The 18723-nt window shown below is 38.3% G+C and overlaps 1 protein-coding gene across 1 annotated transcript in view; it reads right to left on the bottom strand.

Annotated features, from left to right (window-relative positions):
* Positions 1 to 2002: 2002 nt before the first annotated feature.
* Asz1 (ankyrin repeat, SAM and basic leucine zipper domain containing 1) overlaps positions 2003 to 18723 on the bottom strand; it is a 56898-nt gene continuing 40177 nt past the window's right edge. Inside the window, exons 11-13 of the mRNA XM_021165314.2 lie at positions 6415 to 6520; positions 5510 to 5623; positions 2003 to 2393 (exon numbers count right to left, since the gene is read on the bottom strand). Of these exons, the coding sequence (XP_021020973.1) occupies positions 2241 to 2393; positions 5510 to 5623; positions 6415 to 6520 (373 nt within the window). The 3' untranslated portion in view covers positions 2003 to 2240. The remainder of the gene's footprint in view (positions 2394 to 5509; positions 5624 to 6414; positions 6521 to 18723) is intronic.

Raw genomic sequence — 18723 nt, 5'->3', positions numbered from 1 at the left:
CTGTTGCTTATGCCAGTCAGGAAGCAGAAAAGAACCAGGAAGAAATGTGCTGAGGACAACATTTTCCTCTTTAACATGGTGGTAATATGGTAGATCCAAGTGTGTTGGTGAGTTTTATATCAAGCCAGAGTCATTTTGAAAGGATTATCAATTGAGAAAATGTTCCCAGTAGATTGGCCTGTGGGTAGCTTGTGGTGCATTTTTTGGTTGATTGATGTAGGAAGGCCCAGCTCACTGTGTGTGGTCCTGGGTGCTGTAAGAAAGCTGGCTGAGAAACCCATGGGAAAGCAAGCCAGCACACCACCCTCCTCCATGGCTTCTGCCTCAGTTCCTGTCCCTAAGTCCTGCTATGAGTTCCTGCCTTGACTTCTCTCAGTGATGGAGAGTGACCCGAGAGCTGTAAGTGGAAACAAACTGCTCAAGTTTATTGCAGCAGTAGAAATCCAAACTGAGGGTCAGTATACTTCCTTTCCAGACACTGGATTTCAGCAGGAGGCTACAATAGTTCCAATGACAGGAATACTTTGTGATTCAGACTAATTAAAATAACTTCCAATGACAACACCTATCTCTGTGATGCAAGGAGGCACTTGAGTTACCTATTCCAATAATTTCTACTTCCACAAGCTCATAATAAAGTCAACTAATCAGAGTGGGAAGGGACTATATTCTAGATATCAACTGATTTTACATCATAAAGAAATCCTTATTAATTCTATTGATACTTTACCCAGAGAAGTAATTTCTATAAATACAGAACACCCAAATTATTTTTAGTCTGTAATGTGGAAATCAAACTGTAAGGCAGTGTCACTGCAGGAATAATGCTTTCAGAAGACACAGCTGCAGTGAAATGTGTAGTATTAATTTCCTCCCATTTGGAGAACACTGGGCAGAGTTCTGCAGTACTGTAAAGAACTCTACGACAAACCGTTTGGAAAGCAAGTAATATAAAATTTTCACATGGGATAGCTGAATACCGAGCTTCATTTTGTTAAGAAGAGTAGAACCCCATGCAGCCATAAGAGAGAACACCTCTTTCAAGTGCACTGATAGAAAAGACCAAGTGGTTAATCAGGTAGGGTGCCTGCCTATCTTCTTCCTCTTACTTTATTTTGTAAAAGGAAAGGTAAAAATAACATGTAGCAAATCTTCTTGTCCAAGTGTCAACAAACTCCCATGTTTCTATGTCTTGAATTTAAGTAGGAGACATCACAAAAAAGTATGCTTTGCTGTAACAGTTGCTGACGTGATAGTGAGCCTCCACTGTGTTCTCACTTCAATGGTACCTAGATGAGCACCTCTGCAATATGGCCTTCTAAGTCCTGCGGCTCCGGATGAATAGGCAAAGGCTGCTACTCAGTATAGTCCTTGTGTTCCTCTCTCGCCCTGCACTTCTTTCCCTTTCGCTGCTGTTGGCTCTTAACTATAGACAACTGCTGTTTTCAGTACAGCACCAAGCCAACCAAGACTTGAACACTATGCTGCCTGCTAAATGGGACCTGCCTGACATTTAATCTCAATTTTAAAATTTGACTATCAGTATTTTAGTTCAAAAAGTAAAATTTACTCTTAGAGATGATTAATTATATACCAAATGCTATTTTCTTTCACAATATCTCTAAAATATTATATATAGAATATTTAGCAAAAATACATAAAATGCTAATATATTTTGTGCCTTATATATTATTTAATTTTCTTTGTAGTCAGCATTTAAAATACTTTTTCAAAGTACTTATAAAGATTTTCATATTTTACTGTTGCTTTCTCTAGCACTTTGCTTTCTCTAACGCTTTCAAAATTACTAATTAGTAATTTTCCTAGCAAAGTCATATAAATAAAAAAGTAAGATGGTCTTTATTAAATAATAATGGAAGGGAATAAGGCCTAAAATAATATCAACTTATAAATATTCTAAGCATTTTGTTATGACAAATGAGCACACTTTCTCTGAATGTAAAGAATAGCAAACATTTATTTTGCATGTGATTTAGTCAGGTTTAAATGAAAGAATTAACCATAATTTATTTCTTGATTGAAAGGAACATAAAAATGAAATAAACTATATAATTCAAACTGAAGTCATGTTCTAAAGGAAAACTGTACTTTATAGTATCATAATTGTTCCTTTGGAGAACAGGCAAGGAAATAAAGCTATGCTGTACCACAAATGATTAGAAGCCATGCTAGGACACTCAGAAGAAGGTGGACATACAGAACTTAAATAAACAGTACTATTATTTTCTCTGCAAAGTTAGCTTGCCGATGAAAAGCAGCAGCCCGAATGCACACACTGTAACTGCTGAGCTCTTCAGAATTCGAGTCTTCCATGTAGAGACCTCTTCTACGAGTGGGATATGAGTTGGGTCATTTTCCCGCTCATTCTGCATCTAATTTTTAGAAGGAAAACAAGAGTTAGTAGATACCATACTAAAAACGAAAACAGTTGTTTTGAAAAACAAAGTTCATAGTAATTCACTAGTTTTAGATGGAAGAAACTGAAAACCTCATGACAGATTAAAGTGAACATGATGTCTTTACCAGTGTCTTTCATAGATCATTATTACGTTTACATTAATAGTAAATAATTTTGTAGATGAACACATATAAAAATGGTGCATTAGTGTCATGAGACAATGTTCCTTTCATTTCAACTTAAAGTTTCTATTTCATCTATAAGGTCTAACAATTGCTTTATTTGCTTTTGAATTAAACTTAATTAGTATACCATAAAAGACTGAACCATTCTTATAGCAAGTCTACAACAGAAGGTTAGCAGCAAAAGTCAGAAGACAGTGCATTGTAACCGCAGCAACAAATTATGTCTGAGCATTTTCAGCAATGAAAGTCGACTTCCTAGACTGCTTCTAAACTCCCACAGAGACATATTCTGTGAAGAAGCCTCCCACCAGTGTGTGTGTCAGTGGGGGTGGGGAGGAAGAGGTGAGAGATAGCTGCTGTATTGGGTCAAGAGTGGGAGAATAAGCAGAAAGCAAAAGATCTTTAAAAGATAAAAAGAACAGGACACATTCATAGTGATATTTACTAGAAACATCCTGAGCTGGAGTGACGATAGAAATATTTTCAACAATAGTAGGAATAATGCCTTTGAAATTTTACAGTGTAAATATTTAATTTTAGAAGTCTGCAAAATTAATTTCAAATTTATAGTGCAAAAATGGACTCTGATGCTAATCTCATTAAGACTGTAATCCTGGTTTAACTTCCAAATGGCTTCATTCAGCAACAGATTCTTTTTTGACACTGATGCTCCATTTACTGGATCCTGAGACAGTCATTCCCTTACTAAGCAATGACCCCTTCTGACAAGAGTTGTCAGTGTGTTGGTTTGAAAGAGAATGATGTGGTGTTAAAGACTAGCCTTGACCTCTCCTATCCTCGCTTTGGTACCTCAGTGCTTATCTGTGATACCTTGTATATTTCTTTGCAAAGTTCCTATTAGGAAATTTTAAACTATCAAAAACTTAACAAGCATGACAACACAGTCCCCAAAATGGAAGCCTTCAACATTTTCTGAGTAAAATCTCATCACAACAAAATCTATTCATGTAAGAATAACTTAGAAATATCAGTATATTCACTTGCTCAAAAAGTAAGACTTTTCTGACTAAAGAACTCTATTTGCTATTGTTATAGGCCAATCAACATATTTCCAGGCTAGTTATTACATGGAAAATTTGAATTCTTGGTCAAGAGGTGACACAGAAAAAAATACTACCTAAGTAGTAAAAAAAAAAAAAATAGATGCTGGTTCTTTTCACAGGTATATATTATTAAATGAAATATTATGATAGCTACTCATATCATGTTTTAGGCTCAGGAAGTTTAAAACAATACTTCTTAATTTTATCTGACACAGTATATTTTGGTTCTTTCTCTCTAACTATATCTCACTGCCACACTACAAACAGGTTTTAGTTTAAAAAGCCAAATTAGTAGTCACTCTTGCCACAAATATGCTTTTAGGAATTTCCTATTTAAAACCATGCTTTCAAAGAAGTTTCTATACACACATCTACTTTTCCTTGAATTTTCAATAAGAATATCATGTTGAGTCGAGTTACTTCCACATTCCCTCAGTTCTAGTTGTGAAGGAGGAAGTGAGGATGCAGGAGTCTAACCCTGTGCTGTCAGTGAGCTCAGGCTCTCTAGCTTGTGAAGCACTCCCTGCATTTGGTGAGTGAATGAGCGAGCAAGCAAGCAAGAGTCACACAGAACACAGCTCCTGCAGCATCTCTCCCATAAAGGAGCTCATTTGTTTCTGAGGCTGAAACGCACCACTTCTTTTCCTGTTTCAAGCATCCTTCTCCCACTAATATAGAATTTGCTTCAAAACTTTGTTCAATGATTAAAAGACTTCTGTTGATTAAATATATTTTAAGGGAGATGACAAATTACCTTGAATATAAAGTTTGCTCTTAAATTCTTTTGATAAAATATTGGTAAAAATATTAAATGATTCTTAGGCTGAAACTATATAATTAAGATGTGTCACAAAAGTTTTGCAGATAACAAATTTATGAAGTAAATAACAGAGACTCAGAGGTGATTTTTTTAAAAGAAAACTCAGAGTGTCTTTCCCATTATTTTACAGTTTCAATAAAGGCAATTTCACTAGCCTGCATGCCAGTACAGACATTTTTTAAAGTGGAAAAACAACCTGCCTTTAAATCCAGACATATGCTGCTCTTATATGAATAAAAAGACAATAAAAATGTCCACATTCTACAAACAGTTAATTACAAAACGTGCTATAGAGTTTGGCCAATAGGGATAAATCCTCCATTGCATTCTACCTCATTAGCAGAGCTGGTCAGCATTTCCTTTGCCCTTTTTGCATTTATGAAATTATAAGTCACAGTGTAATTTCTCTCTTTAACAAGTGAACAAGTGAATAAATGTTTTCAATTATTTTCCATTGCGTACACATTATTTTTTCAGTGCTGAGGACTGAACTAAGGGCCTGGCATGTGCTAAGCAAACACTTTACCCCTGAATTATACTCCAATTTGAATTATAGAATATAGAATATACCCTGAATTATAGAAAATAAACACACCAGAATTATGAAAGTGTTGGCCTAGTATAGAATACTATGGCACATAGAGTCTTGGAATAAACTCTTACCAAAGTATCACTATTTTATGGTCCAAGGCCATCTGGCCAGACTGTTTGAAAGGGGCTGTATAAGCAGTTTCCCATGAGGCTCTGTTTAGTGAACTCTAGAAAGACTGTCATCGGGTTGCTAAGGAGAAGGATGAGGAGCACATATCCTTTCAGCATATCCTTCTTTAACGCCCAACAACTCCTTATGTGCTCTTTTCCCTTGGGAAACTGTCCTTTTACCAAGCCTCCGTGTCCTACTGGCTGTCTTTGTTAAAACTGCCTGACTTCCCAACATCTTGCTTTGAAAGTTCTCCCCTGTCTCCAAGCACGCAATGTTAACTGTATGTGTGTGTGTTTATATATATATATATATATATACCTTCTGAATCAACTCCTTCAGTCTGCAGACCTCTTCATTCAGATCTTCAACATTACTGACCAGTTCTTCACAAACTGAAGTAAAATTTCTGGGAGAAGCCCACTCCAGTACTATCTGTTGATATTTCCAAAAGTTACATCAAAAAAGTGGAACTAGCCTTTCAAAATTTATATGCACAAAGATTACCAGACACTCTAAAATATTAAATTATATAATTGACTTTTTGTTCAGAATAAATCTTGGTAACAAAAGTAAGTCAGTAATTTTATATAACTATTTGAATTAGCTTGCTATATGAATTTCCTAAATATATACTTATGTGTAGGAATTAATATTAATAATATTTGTGGTGAATAAATGATTTTTCAAAAATTTAAAAATGACATTATTCTTAGAGTGGTACTATCATTAACCATATAGTAAAAGAAAGTTATTTAAAATTTTTCATTATAGAGTCTATAGTGTAGACAAAACAGGCAAAACAAAAATTCAAAAAGTCTGCTTTTGTGAGTCATTATTTATTTAAAATTTTCTTAATTAAGAAAAACTATATGTCAATATAATTTTTAATCAACATTCAACATGCTGTTTTGTTTCATCTTTCACTTGGGTCTCCTAACAGTTTCTATTTTAATCAATTAAATCATCATTAACAACAAATGACATTCCATACAGAGATAGTTTAGATTTTGGCTTGACTTAGTCCCCCTTTGCTTGAGGCTGAGGGTTGAAGGTTCTATGATCAATTCCATGTACAAGGGAATATTTACATGTAACACTTCAGTTCTCATGCTGAGCCACCAGCAGAACGTCATCAGATCAGAACTGCATAAGAGTTATCATGCGCTTATCTAGCCTGCTCTTCCACACTCCTATTTTTCACAGAGCAACTCTTACTTAAATACCTTGTGAGAATTTACAGGCAACTCGGTAATGATATTCTGCACAGCTGTGATTAAATGGCCACACTGCTTATTTAATTTCAAAAGAAAGTTGAGGAACTCATCACCACTAAAGAAAAAACAACAACAACAACAACAACAACAGAAACCAGTTAGAAGTCATTTATGTCATTCTACCAATCGGCCTATACATTTTAAAAAGAGATTAAAAATATTTACTACCTAATATGTATTTGGAACTAAAATATGCATTAAGTATTAAGAGAAAACCAAGTCTTTAGTCCCAAGAATGTTGAATTTCTTTTCTACTCTATAATTATTACATAGTTTTTTATTAGATATTTTCTTCATTTACATTTCAAATGCTATCTTGAAAGTCCCCTATACACTACTCCCCCACTGCCCTGCTCCCCAACCCACCCACTCCTCCTGGCATTCCCCTGTACTGGGGCCTATGATCTTCACATAGTTTTTGTAGTGTGAAAAGTGAACCCTGGGCTTTGCACTTGCTGGATAACATCTGCCACTGAGTTAAGGCCCTTGCTCCAGGAATCCCACATTTCAATATGAGATTATAGACACGTAGATATTATTTGGAGGTATACACAAGAAAGGAAGATTAAGGAACCAATATTAGAGTAGCAATCTTGGAGGATAAGAAATTGATTAATTTAACATGAGTTATTTGTTTTATTTCTTATCAGTGTCTAAGACACTGTTATTGTTAGCAGATGCGCTATCTAAAACTCAAAGTAAATTAATTGAGTACTACACACTATGGTGGGAATAAGGATTTAGAAGCAGTTGACAGAAATGATACTTGGATGAACTTGGAGCCAAGTAAGTTTTTCATCTAGGTAATGAAGAGACGAGTTCTGAGCAGAAAGACTTGGTAGGTTCAAAGTATAACAGTAGAGGAGCAGTTAAGACACAACTACGGCAAACGATGAGGAAGTAGCAGCCATTGGCTAAACATAACACCTTCTAAAGGAGCTTGTATTGTTCATCATGAAAGGCAACTCAAGGAGTCAACCAGGAAGGGAGAAGTAACACCTTGGTGGAACTTTTACTTGGGGATTTGTTGTGAATTAAAGTAACAGAATGGAAGAAGAACTGGGGAAAAAGAAATAGAATGCATGTAAAATAATAATCTAGGATGATTTTCTTTTCACTAGAAGAGCATCTCACTGAGCAAGCAACTGCTTCTAGGGATGGATGGTGAGCAGACTGGAAGATAAACAGAAAACACTAGAGCCAAAGTAAGAGCTGGGCTGATCTGAGTTTGGACTCAGAGTCCAGATTTGGGCAAATGTAATCTCATCAAATATTTCCAACTCTGTAGATTGGAGACAAGATTTTTGGAAGGACAGAGGGGGCAAAATAAATATCCAGTATCTTGTCTATCAAAAGGCTGGCATTGAAGTTAGCTAAATTCTGGTGTAGCTTTAATGCTGTGAGATAAACAGGTGGTAACAGTACGTGAACAGTAGAAAGTGTAAATCTTGGGGGCTGGAGAGATGCCTCAGAGCTTAAGAGCACTGACTGCTTTTCCAGAGGTCCTGGGTTCAATTCCCAGCAACCATATTGTGGTTTACAACCATTGGTTAATGGGATCCAATGCCCTCTTCTGGTGTGTCTGAAGACAGACAGCTAGTGTACTCATATAAATAAAGTAAATAAATCTTTTTAAAAACTTAATGATTTAAAAAAATAAAGTGTAAATCTTATTATCATATTTATCCTGATACCAGTACAGGCAAGTGACTTGATACAGTTCAGAGACAGTGAGGGAACATCAATAAGAAAAAAAATTATCTTATAGCCACTAGTGTCTAACTAGATTTGTTTTCCTTCTAGCATGAATGTGAGCACAAGCCAAGGTAGCCACATTATCAAAACTATGATCCTGAATTCAGCGAGAATAGGACACACTAAGAGAAGAGACTGAGAGCAGTCAACTCAGCACTCAGGAAAAGAAAGTAGCCAGGGAAGCAGCAGGAAATAAGAGAGGACCATTCTTAAGGATGGAAGTGAAGGGAACCATTCCAGGAAAGATGGCTGAGTACCTTCAAGAGCCACTGACAGGAGATGAGAGGACTAGAATGGCTTTCAGGACTGACAGAGGCCAATTTACAGTGGAAATGATAGTGTCACTCATGGAATCCAACAGAACAAATAACCATCATGTTAAGTAAGTAATTCAGAGAAACATAAAGGACAAATTGGAATGGATAGAATGGGAACACATTACTACAGAATGCTACAGTCTAGAAAAATGGGTAAAAGAAATATCTGTATAGTATGTCAATAGTATCTACTAAAATGACAAATGTCAAAGAAAAAACCCTCAACTATGGGACAAATACCACTTTTAACTCCAAACAACATTCTTATATATAATCTTTGGGCAAATCCTATACAGTTTTACATACTAGGATAAAAGTCTATTAAAACTCAGTGCAGTTGCCAGGCAGTGGTGGCACAAGCCCTTAATCCCAGAGCTTGGCAGAGAGAGGGGCAGGTGGATCTCTGAGTGTCAGACCAGTCTACTCAACAGATTGAGTTCCAGGACAGCAGGCTATACAGAGAAACCCTGTTTCAAAAAATCAACCCAAACCCAAGCCAAACCAAAACACACACATAAGAAACAGTTCATAGATATAGAAAGAGCAATTTTCAAATTCATCTGGAATAACAAAAAAACAAGGATATCAAACAAACAAACAAACAAACAAAACACAAACCATTCTCAACAATAAAAGAACTTCTGGGGGAATCACCATCCCTGACCTCAAGTTATACTACAGAGCAACAGTGATAAAAACTACATGGTATTGGTACAGAGACAGACAGTTTGATCAATGGAATAGAATTGAAGACCCAGAAATGAACCCACAAACCTATGGTCACTTGATCTTTGACAAAGGAGACAAAACCATCCAGTGGAAAAAAGACAACATTTTCAACAAATGGTGCTGGCTCAACTTGCAGTCGGAATGTAGAAGAATGTAAATTGACCCATTCTTAGCTCCTTGTACATAGCTCAAAGTCCAAGTGGATCAAGGACCTCCACATAAAACCAGATACTAGGAAGCTACCAGCAGAGAAAGTGGGAAAGAATCTGGAATACATTGACACAGGGGAAACTTTCCTGAGCAGAACAACAATGGTTTAATGCCCAAAGATCAGAATTGACAAATGGAACCTCATAAAATTGCAAAGTTTCTGTAAGGCAAAGGACACTGTCAATAGAACAAAATGGCAATCCAAAGATTGGGAAAGGATCTTTACCAACCCTCCATCCAATAGAGGGCTAATATCCAAAATATATAAAGAACTCAAGAAGTTAGACTCCAGAGAACCAAATAACCTACTAAAATGGGGTACAGAGCTAAACAGAGAATGAGGAATTCCAAATGGTCAAGGAGCACTTGAAGAAATGTTCAACATCCTTAGTCATCAGGTAAATGCAAATCAAAACAACCCTGAGATTCTGCCACCTCTCACCAGTCAGAATGGCTAAGATCAAAAACTCAGGTGATACTCCTCCATTGCTGGTAGGATTGCAAGCTGGTACAACACTCTGGAAATCAGTTTGGCAGGAAATTGGACCTACAATTACCCAAGAACCCAGTTATACCACTCCTGGGCATATAACCAAAAGCTGCTCCAACATATAGCAAGGACATATGCTCCACTATGTTTATTTATTTATTTATATTTATTTATAGTAGCCAGAAGATGGAAAGAACCCAAATGTCCTTCAAAAGAGGAGGAATGGATACAGAAAATGTGCTACATTTACACAATGGAATACTACTCAGCTATTAAAAACAAGGAATTCATGAAATTCTTAGGCAAATGGATGTAACTTGAAAATATCATCCTGAGTGAGGTAACCTAGTCAGTCACAAAAGAAGACACATGGTATGCACTCACTGTTTACTGACTATTAGCCAAAAAGAAGCTCAGAATGCCCAAGATACAACTCACAGACCATATGAAAGCCAAGAAGAAAGAAGATCACACTAAAGTGTGGATGCTACAGTCCTACTCAGTAAGAGGAAGAGAAAAATCTCTGGGAAGTAGAGGGAGAGAGGAATCTGGGAGGGAGAGAGGAGGGGGAGGGAAAAGGGCGGCTAGTTCAGGTATGGGAGGAGATGGGGGAGAAGTACAGAGGGTCAGGAAATTGAAAGTAGGTCTGTAGCAGTGGGGGAGGGGGAGTTGGGGGTAGCCACTAAATAGTCCCAGTTGTCAGGGACCCAAGAGGTTCTCAGTACCCAACAAGGAGGACATTAGCCAAAATACCCAACAAAGGGGAGATAGAACCTGTAGAGACCATATCCAATGGATAGGCACGGCCCTCAGTTGAGGTATGGGGCCACCCCCTACCTCAAAAATATTAATTCTTCCTGTCAAAAGGAAATGCAGGGACAAAGAGTGGAGCAAAAGTTGAAGGAAAGGTGATCTAGAGACTGCTCCACCTAGGGGATCCATCCCATCTGCTGACACCAAACTCAGACACTATTGCTGATGCCAAGAAGTGCTTACTGACAGGAGCCCAATATAACTGTACCCTGAGAGGCTCTGCTAGAGCCAAACCAATACAGATGCAGATGTACACAGCCAAACATTGGACTGAGCATGGGACCCTAATGGGGGAAGTTAGGGCAAGGTCTGTAGGAGCTGAAGGGGTTTGCAACCTCATAGGAAGAATAACAATATCAACTAACCAGAACCCACAAAGCTCCCAGGGACTACACCACCAACCAATGAGTACACAGGGGGTACCCATGGCTCCAGCTGGATATGTAGCAGAGGAATGCCTTATCTGGCATCACTAGGAGGAGAGCTCCTTAGTCCTGTGGAGGCTTGATGACCTAGGATATGGGAATGCTAGGATGGTGAGGCAGGCATGGGTGGGGGAGCACCTTCATAGAGATAAGGAGAGGGAGGAAGGCATAGGGAGCTTGTGGAGGGAAAATTGGGAAGGGGGGATAACATTTGAAATGTAAATAAATATGTGGCTGAAGCCTTGAGTTCCTCCTTGTGTACTCTTTGGTTGATGGTTTACTCCCTGGGAGTTCTGGGGGGTACTGGTTGGTTCATATTGTTGTTCCTCCTATGGGGCTACAAACCCCTTCAGCTCCTTGGGTCCTGTCTTAGTTAGGGTTTTACTGCTGTGAACAGACACCATGACCAAGGCAAGTCTTATAAAAAAAACCCAACATTTAATTGGGGCTGGCTTACAGGTTCAGAGGTTCAGTCCATTATCTTCAAGGTGGGAGAATGGCAGTATCCAGGAGGAGCTGAGAGTTCTATGTCTTCATCCAAAGGCTGCTAGTGGAAGACTGACTTCCAGGCAACTAGGGTGAGGATCTTATACCCACACCCACAGTGACACACCCATTCCAACCAGGTCACACCTATTCCAACAAAGCCACACCTTCAGATGGTGCCACTCCCTGATCCAAGGATATACAAACCATCACGTTCCACTCCCTGGTCCCCATAGACTTGTTCAAAAACATGAGTCTATGGGGGCCATACTTAAACATAGCATAATGCAAAATGCATTTAGTCCGACTTTAAAGTCCTCATAGTCTATAGCAGTCGCAACAATGTTAAAAGTCCAAAGTTCAAGGACTCTTCTGAGATTCATTCAATTTAATTAACTGTAATCCCCAAAGCAAGGCAGGAAACCAGCTGGGCAAACTCCAAACTCTGCATCTCCATGGCTGATGTCAAAGCAGTCTTCAGATCTCCACTCATTTTCCATCTTTGTTGACTGCAACAAACTGCTTTCTCCTGGGCTGGTTCCACTCCCTGTGAGCAGCTTTCCTCAGCATGTATCCCATGGCTCTGGCATCTTTAACATCTTTGAGTCTCCAAGGCAATTTCAATGTTACAGCTTCTTGTTTCAGTATCTGGAATTCCACTTTATCTTTTGGACTCCTCCTCAGAGCTGGCATCACTTCTCCATCTCTGTCCTCTGTAGCACTCTATGCTCAGGTTGATCCACTCCACTACGACTGCTGTTCTTGGTGATCATCCCATGGTACTGACATCTCCAATACACTGGGGTGTTCCACTCCAACTAGGCTTCACCAATAGCCTCTCATAGGCTCTCTTCAGGGTGCCAAGCCTCAAATCCTTTGCATGACCCCTTCAGTCCTGGGCCATCAACTACAGCTGAGGCTTCACCTTCTCCAATGGCCTTCCCTGGCCTCTCACAGTGCTAGCCTCAGCTTCTCTCCATGATCCCTTCATTCCTTCACAAGCAGTACCACCTAAGTGACTCTTACACATTACCAAGTCCAGCCGCAGCATGAGGTACAACCTTGGGTATCTCTGGAACACAGCTTCTTTGTGCTCCCAGAAAACAATTTCCAGAAGATTTCACCTCAGTAATGCTGGTCTCTTCTTAATCACTGCTAATTCCTTAGCTCCAGCTAACCAGCATCAATTTTCCCAGTGGTTCCTCCCATTCTTAACTCTAGAGCCAGAGCCACATGGCTGAAGCTGCCGAGTTCTGCTGCTTACAGGAACTAGAACATGATCCCTTTGTACTATCACATTATCATTAGCTTTATGTTTTCTAAATCCTTCACTGCCTAAGCTTGGCTATCCTGGTTCTTGCTCTGTAGATTGACCTTGAATGAAGAGATCAGCATGCCTGTCTCATGGGATTACAGGTGTGTACCACCATGCCTGGATCTAATTAAGCTGGGTAGAATCTTGCCCCAAGGTCCCACTCCCTTAATCTGTTATCTCCTAGAACACAAGATTTTGCTTCATTTCACTTCCTGGTACTCCTTTAGTACTCAAACCATATATTTTATATTTTTACTTTCTAAGCTTGCTATGCTTGTTCAAACTTCTCTTCATAAGACTTAACCAGAGAACAAAGTCTCTGCTGGGCTTTTTTGAAACTTCTTTTGTCAATGCAACTAATGCAAGTCTCTTCACCTTAGCCTCAGGCAAACTTTTCAGACAAGGGCAAAAAGTAGCCACATTCTTCACCAAAATACCACAAAACCAGTCTTTATGCCACATTCTGAAATTCTTCTCCTTTGAAATCTCTTGGGCCAGGTCAACACAGTTTGTATCACTCCCAGCAACAAAGTCCTCTATATTCCTACTAGGATGACCCATTAAGCCCCATTTAAAGCATTCCACTGCTTTCCAAATCCAAAGTCCCAAAATCCACATTCTTTCAAATAAAAACATGGTCAGGCCTATCACAGCAATACCCCACTTCTGGTACCAACTTCTGTATTAGTCAGGGTTCTCTAGAGTCACAGAAGTTATGGATAGTCTCTATATGGTAAAAGAATTTATTGATGACTTACAGTCGGCAGCCCAATTCACAACAATGGTTCAGTTGCAGCTGTGAATGGAAGTCCAAGGATCTAGCAGTTACTCAGTCTCACACGGCAAGCAGGCGAAGGAGCAAGAGCTAGACTCCCTTCTTCCTATGTCCTTATATTGTCTCCAGCAGAAGGTGTAGCCCAGATTAAAGGTGTGTTCCACCACACCTTTAATCCCAGATGAAAGGTGTAGCCCAGATTAAATCTCCTTAAACTCGGAGATTTAATCTTCTGGAATCCATAGCCACTATGGCTCAAGATCTCCATACCAAGATCCAGATAAGGATCTCCAAGCCTCCAGATAAGGGTCACTGGTGAGCCAATTCTGGATTGTAGTTCATTCCAAATATAGTCAAGTTGACAACCAGGAATAGCCACTACAGGTCCTTTCTCTAGCTCCTCCTTTGGGGAACTTGTGCTCAGTCCAATAGTTGGATGAGAGCATCCATCTCTGCATTTGTCAGTCACCGGGCAGAGCCTCTCAGGAGACAGCTATATTAGGCTTCTGTCATCAAGCACTTGTTGGCATCCACAGTAGTGTCTGGGTTTGGTAACTGTATATGGAATGGATCCCCAGGTGGGACAGCCTCTGGATGTCTTTTCCTTCAGTCTGCTCCACAGTTTGTATCTCCTCCCATGGGTATTTTGTTCCCTCTTCTAAGGAGGACTAAAGTATCCATACTTTGGTCTTCCTTCTTCTTGAACGTCATGTGGTCTGTGAATTGTATCTTGGGTATTCCGAGCTTCTGGGCTAATATCCACTTATCAATGTGTGCATACCTTGTGTGTTCTTTTGTGATTGGGTTACTTCATTCAGGATATTTTCTAGTTCCATCCATTTGCCTAAGAATTTCATGAATTCATCAGTTTTAATAGCTGAGTAGTACTCCATAGAGTACACAAGGAAGGACCCATGGTTCCAGCCACATTTGTTGCAGAGGACAGCCTTGTGGAACATTAGTGAGAGGAGAGGCCCTTGGCCTTGTGAAGGTTTGATGCCCCAGTGTAGGGGAATGCCAGGACAGGGAAGTGGGAGTGGGTGGGTTGGGGAGCAGGAGGCGAGGGATGGGATGGGGGGTTTCAGAGAGGAAATGAGAAAAGGGGATAAATTTTGAAATGTAAATAAAGAAAATATCTAATAAAAAAGAAATGTAAATAAATAACGAATAATAAAAAAAAGAAAACAGTGTTGGCATCCAATGAAACTAAGAATGAACTGTTCTCTCCAGCCCCTTCCTAGTATGTACACAGCATTTTCATTTTAAGGAAGCTTGTTAGCTATTAGGCTGAAAACAACAATACAGAGCATGCACTCTGTCTATCCAGATACCCACTGCATGGTTCCGTCCTTTCTCTTTTGTATTTGGTCTTAGATAGACTAGCATGGTCTGGAACTTACTGTGTAGCTGAGGGTATGTGGAAACTCCTGACTTTCCTGTGCCTACCTCCCAAATACAGGGCTTATGGGCTTGGTCCACCTCATCTTTTTAGTTCCTTTAAAAACCAAAGTGAAAATATGGTTTTTTAAGGTCTTATGCTTTATTTACCAATAAAACCAGTATTTATAAAAGTGTTATACATATTTTTCTTCAGTATGTGTCTTGACTTTTACCTGATTTTTACTCTAGCAAAAAGAGAATGCAGAGAGCAAGAGTGATTACTTGTGTTGATTTTTGCCTATGTAATATTTGCACACAGTACACATATAACTTAGTGTTTAGGGCTCTTCTGATACTTGAATTTTGTTTACTATCAATAAGTACTCAACAGGTGATTCATCAATGCCATATATATTTAACATAAGAAGTTCACGGAAATAAGTATCCATTGAGAATTATTATCCAAAATATCAAGTGATAACAGTTATAAAACTATAGACAGGTTACCTAATATAAATTTATCAGCACCTTTTCTGAAGATAGTAAGGAACTTAGTTAAAATCAGAAGACAGTATCACTTGCCAAGTTAGTCTTATTAAAGGTGGTAGATTGCATGAGACTGGCCCCCATAGGCTCAGATCGTGGAAGAATCAAGGGATATGTATGGCCTTGCTGGAGGAAGGAGTATTGCTGGAGACAGGATTTGATGTTTCAAGAGACTAGTGCCATTCCTACTCAAGGATGAAGATGTAAGCTCTCAGCTGTTGCTACCTTCATGCCTTTGTCCTGCTCTCAGGGACTCTGTCTGAAACTATATGCCCAAATTAAACACTTTCTTTTATAAGTTGCCTTGGTCATGGTGTCTATTTCAGTCACTGTCCTATTACTATGAGGAGACACCATGGCCAAGGTAACTCTTATTGAAGAAAGCATTTAATTTGGGGACTTGCATATAGTCTCAGAGGTTGGTCCGTTATCCTGGTAAGGAGCATGGTGGCACACAGGCAGACATAGTTCTGCAGAAGGAGCTGGAAAGCTCTAAAATCCTGATCCATCCTGTCCCAGGAGAGACAATGGGCCTAGTGTGGGCTTTAGAAACCTCAAAGCCCATCCCAATGACACACACACACACACACACACACACACACACACACACGCGCTCGCACACGCGAGAATTTGATCAAATAATTCATTTACCATACCTTTGTCATGTCTGCTTCTTTAGAATTCTTTGAATGAAAACAAAATGGTAGGGCTGCATGCAGAGTTCTATAGGTTGTATATTTACGGCAATGATGGGAGACACTATATATATCCTATGTAACATGAATTGGTACTCACTAGAGCTGTGATTTATATAACTTACCTATTGCTATTCAGTGGCAAATTATACGTCAAAAATTGTATGTAAAAATAAAAGCTTATATTTTCTTCTCATTTAGTATCTTAGTTACTTTACTACTACTTTGTGTGAACTATGTTCTCCTTTTCAGAGAATACTTTATTCCCCAGTGACACAGGATTGATAATGTGACCTTGGCACATAAGTCTGTACAACTTTTTTGAAGATTATAATGTAATTATATAATTTCCCGCTTCCTTTTCCTCCTCTAAACTGTCTCATATACCCTTCCTTCCTCTCAAATTTATGTCCTTTTTCTTCATTAAGTATTGTTATATACATACACATGAATATATATTTCTAACTACTTATATACAACCTGTTTGATCTGTATGTTACTTGATTGTATATGTTTTTAGGGGTGACCATTTGGTTTTGGATAACAAATTAGGAAGGCTATTTCTCTTCCTCTCAGCATTCATAGTTGCCTATAGTTCTTTTGGGATGTTGAGACCTCAGGAACCTTCCCCCATCCACACTAGCATGTGTATTGATGTTGTCCTTATTTAGCTCAAGCTTAGGGGCAGCCTTGTCTGTGTGACTTTACAGGTATATCTTCTGACATTCCTAGAGACATGCTCTCCCAGCAAACTTGGTATTGCTCTGAGCTTACGGAGCCACTGACTGTCTCTGTTGGCCAGTTAGCAGCATCAGTTCTCCTTTCTTGCCATGGAGAGCATGCACTAGTCTAGAGCAGTCCCTCTAGTCTGCTCTCAGGACAATGAAGAGAGCCACTGCAGCTCCTCAGTGATAAGAATGACCATGGAGCCCACTTCACCGTGGCTCATGTTCAACATTTATAAGCAGGATATGCTATATCTTAACATTCTGAAGTCCAGTATTAATATAAAATTTAATCTATAATTAGTAGATTATAAACAGAAGCACCATATACTTGTAGAATAAATGGAAACAAACTACCTGGAGATAATAAGTGGCACTATTTTCTACTAGAATATTTTCTTACAGTTCCTTCCAGTATTTCTACAACTAATATTATATTTACTATGCCAGTTTACACTGTGCCTTTAACATATTATAAACATTTTTCCATGACATTAAGTTTCAAAATAATGTTAATAGAAAAATATGTTTATGCAATCTAAGCCAACCATTTCTCTGCTATTGTTCAGAAATTGCAATTTAAAAATGTTTCGATATAACAGACATGAAGAGTGCATTTTACATAAAACATCAGCTCTATATAGATTTTTTAGAAGTAGTAGTTTCTTGATGAACTTAGTTCTGAGACACCTTGACATATCCAAGTAAATTTTAGGTGGTTCAGAGTTCACAGAAAATATCTGAGGAGAAACTGATGAATGCTGATTAGTTTGTTCAAAACCATTGTTTAAACTTAAATTTCAAATACTACAAACATGAGAAGGCATAAAAAAGTAAATGAACAGTATATGTGGATTCTTGTAACAGATTATTTTAGAAATTTGACAAATATAAGATGTATCTTAAAATAAATCAGAGGATTAATTGTTGAAATAAAATTATCAGGAGATTATAATCAATCAATTCAACTTTTTCTGCTGTTAGTTTTCTTATGACTTAATGACTAATTTCTTCTCTAAAGGATGACTCTGAACAAATGGGAAGCAAAACCTTCTCTTTACAATCATATAAACACAGTCCATGATTTAATAACAAGGTCAAATTCCTGGAATAGGTGCCTGACATTTTTATTTTTAAAAAGATTCAACGGTTTTAATAAGTGAGCCATTCTTGTTTCTATATTCTCTAGGTCTATTAAAGCCTACAAATACATTCATATAGGCAATTCCACTACCATAAAAATAAGTAACAATGATGATTCCAATCTGCAAGTTAGTTACCTAGAACCTGGAATATTGCTTAATAGAATTAATTAAGAAATATTTAAGAAAGGCTGTAGATTTAAAATATTACCACTAAGATCCTCCATCATGCATTTAAATATTTAGGAGCTATGGTGTTGCTTAAAAAATGATTACACCAAATCCTTAAGTCCTTCCTACTATATGGAGGCAAGACAATGGGGAAAGTATTTGTAATGTGGACTATTTAATAATAGTGTTTGAGAAATCAGGATCATACACATAGTTTCTTGGAAGGAATTTCTAAAACAATACAGAAAATTGTTTGAGCCATGGCTACACTGTGAAACTTAGGG

The sequence above is a fragment of the Mus caroli genome, unplaced genomic scaffold (assembly GCF_978045245.1).
Source record: "Mus caroli unplaced genomic scaffold, Mus_caroli_1 scaffold_7, whole genome shotgun sequence".
In the NCBI taxonomy this organism is placed as follows: Eukaryota; Metazoa; Chordata; class Mammalia; order Rodentia; family Muridae; genus Mus; species Mus caroli.
The sequence above is the reverse complement of the archived record's forward strand: the minus strand, read 5'-3'. Positions and strand labels throughout refer to the sequence as shown.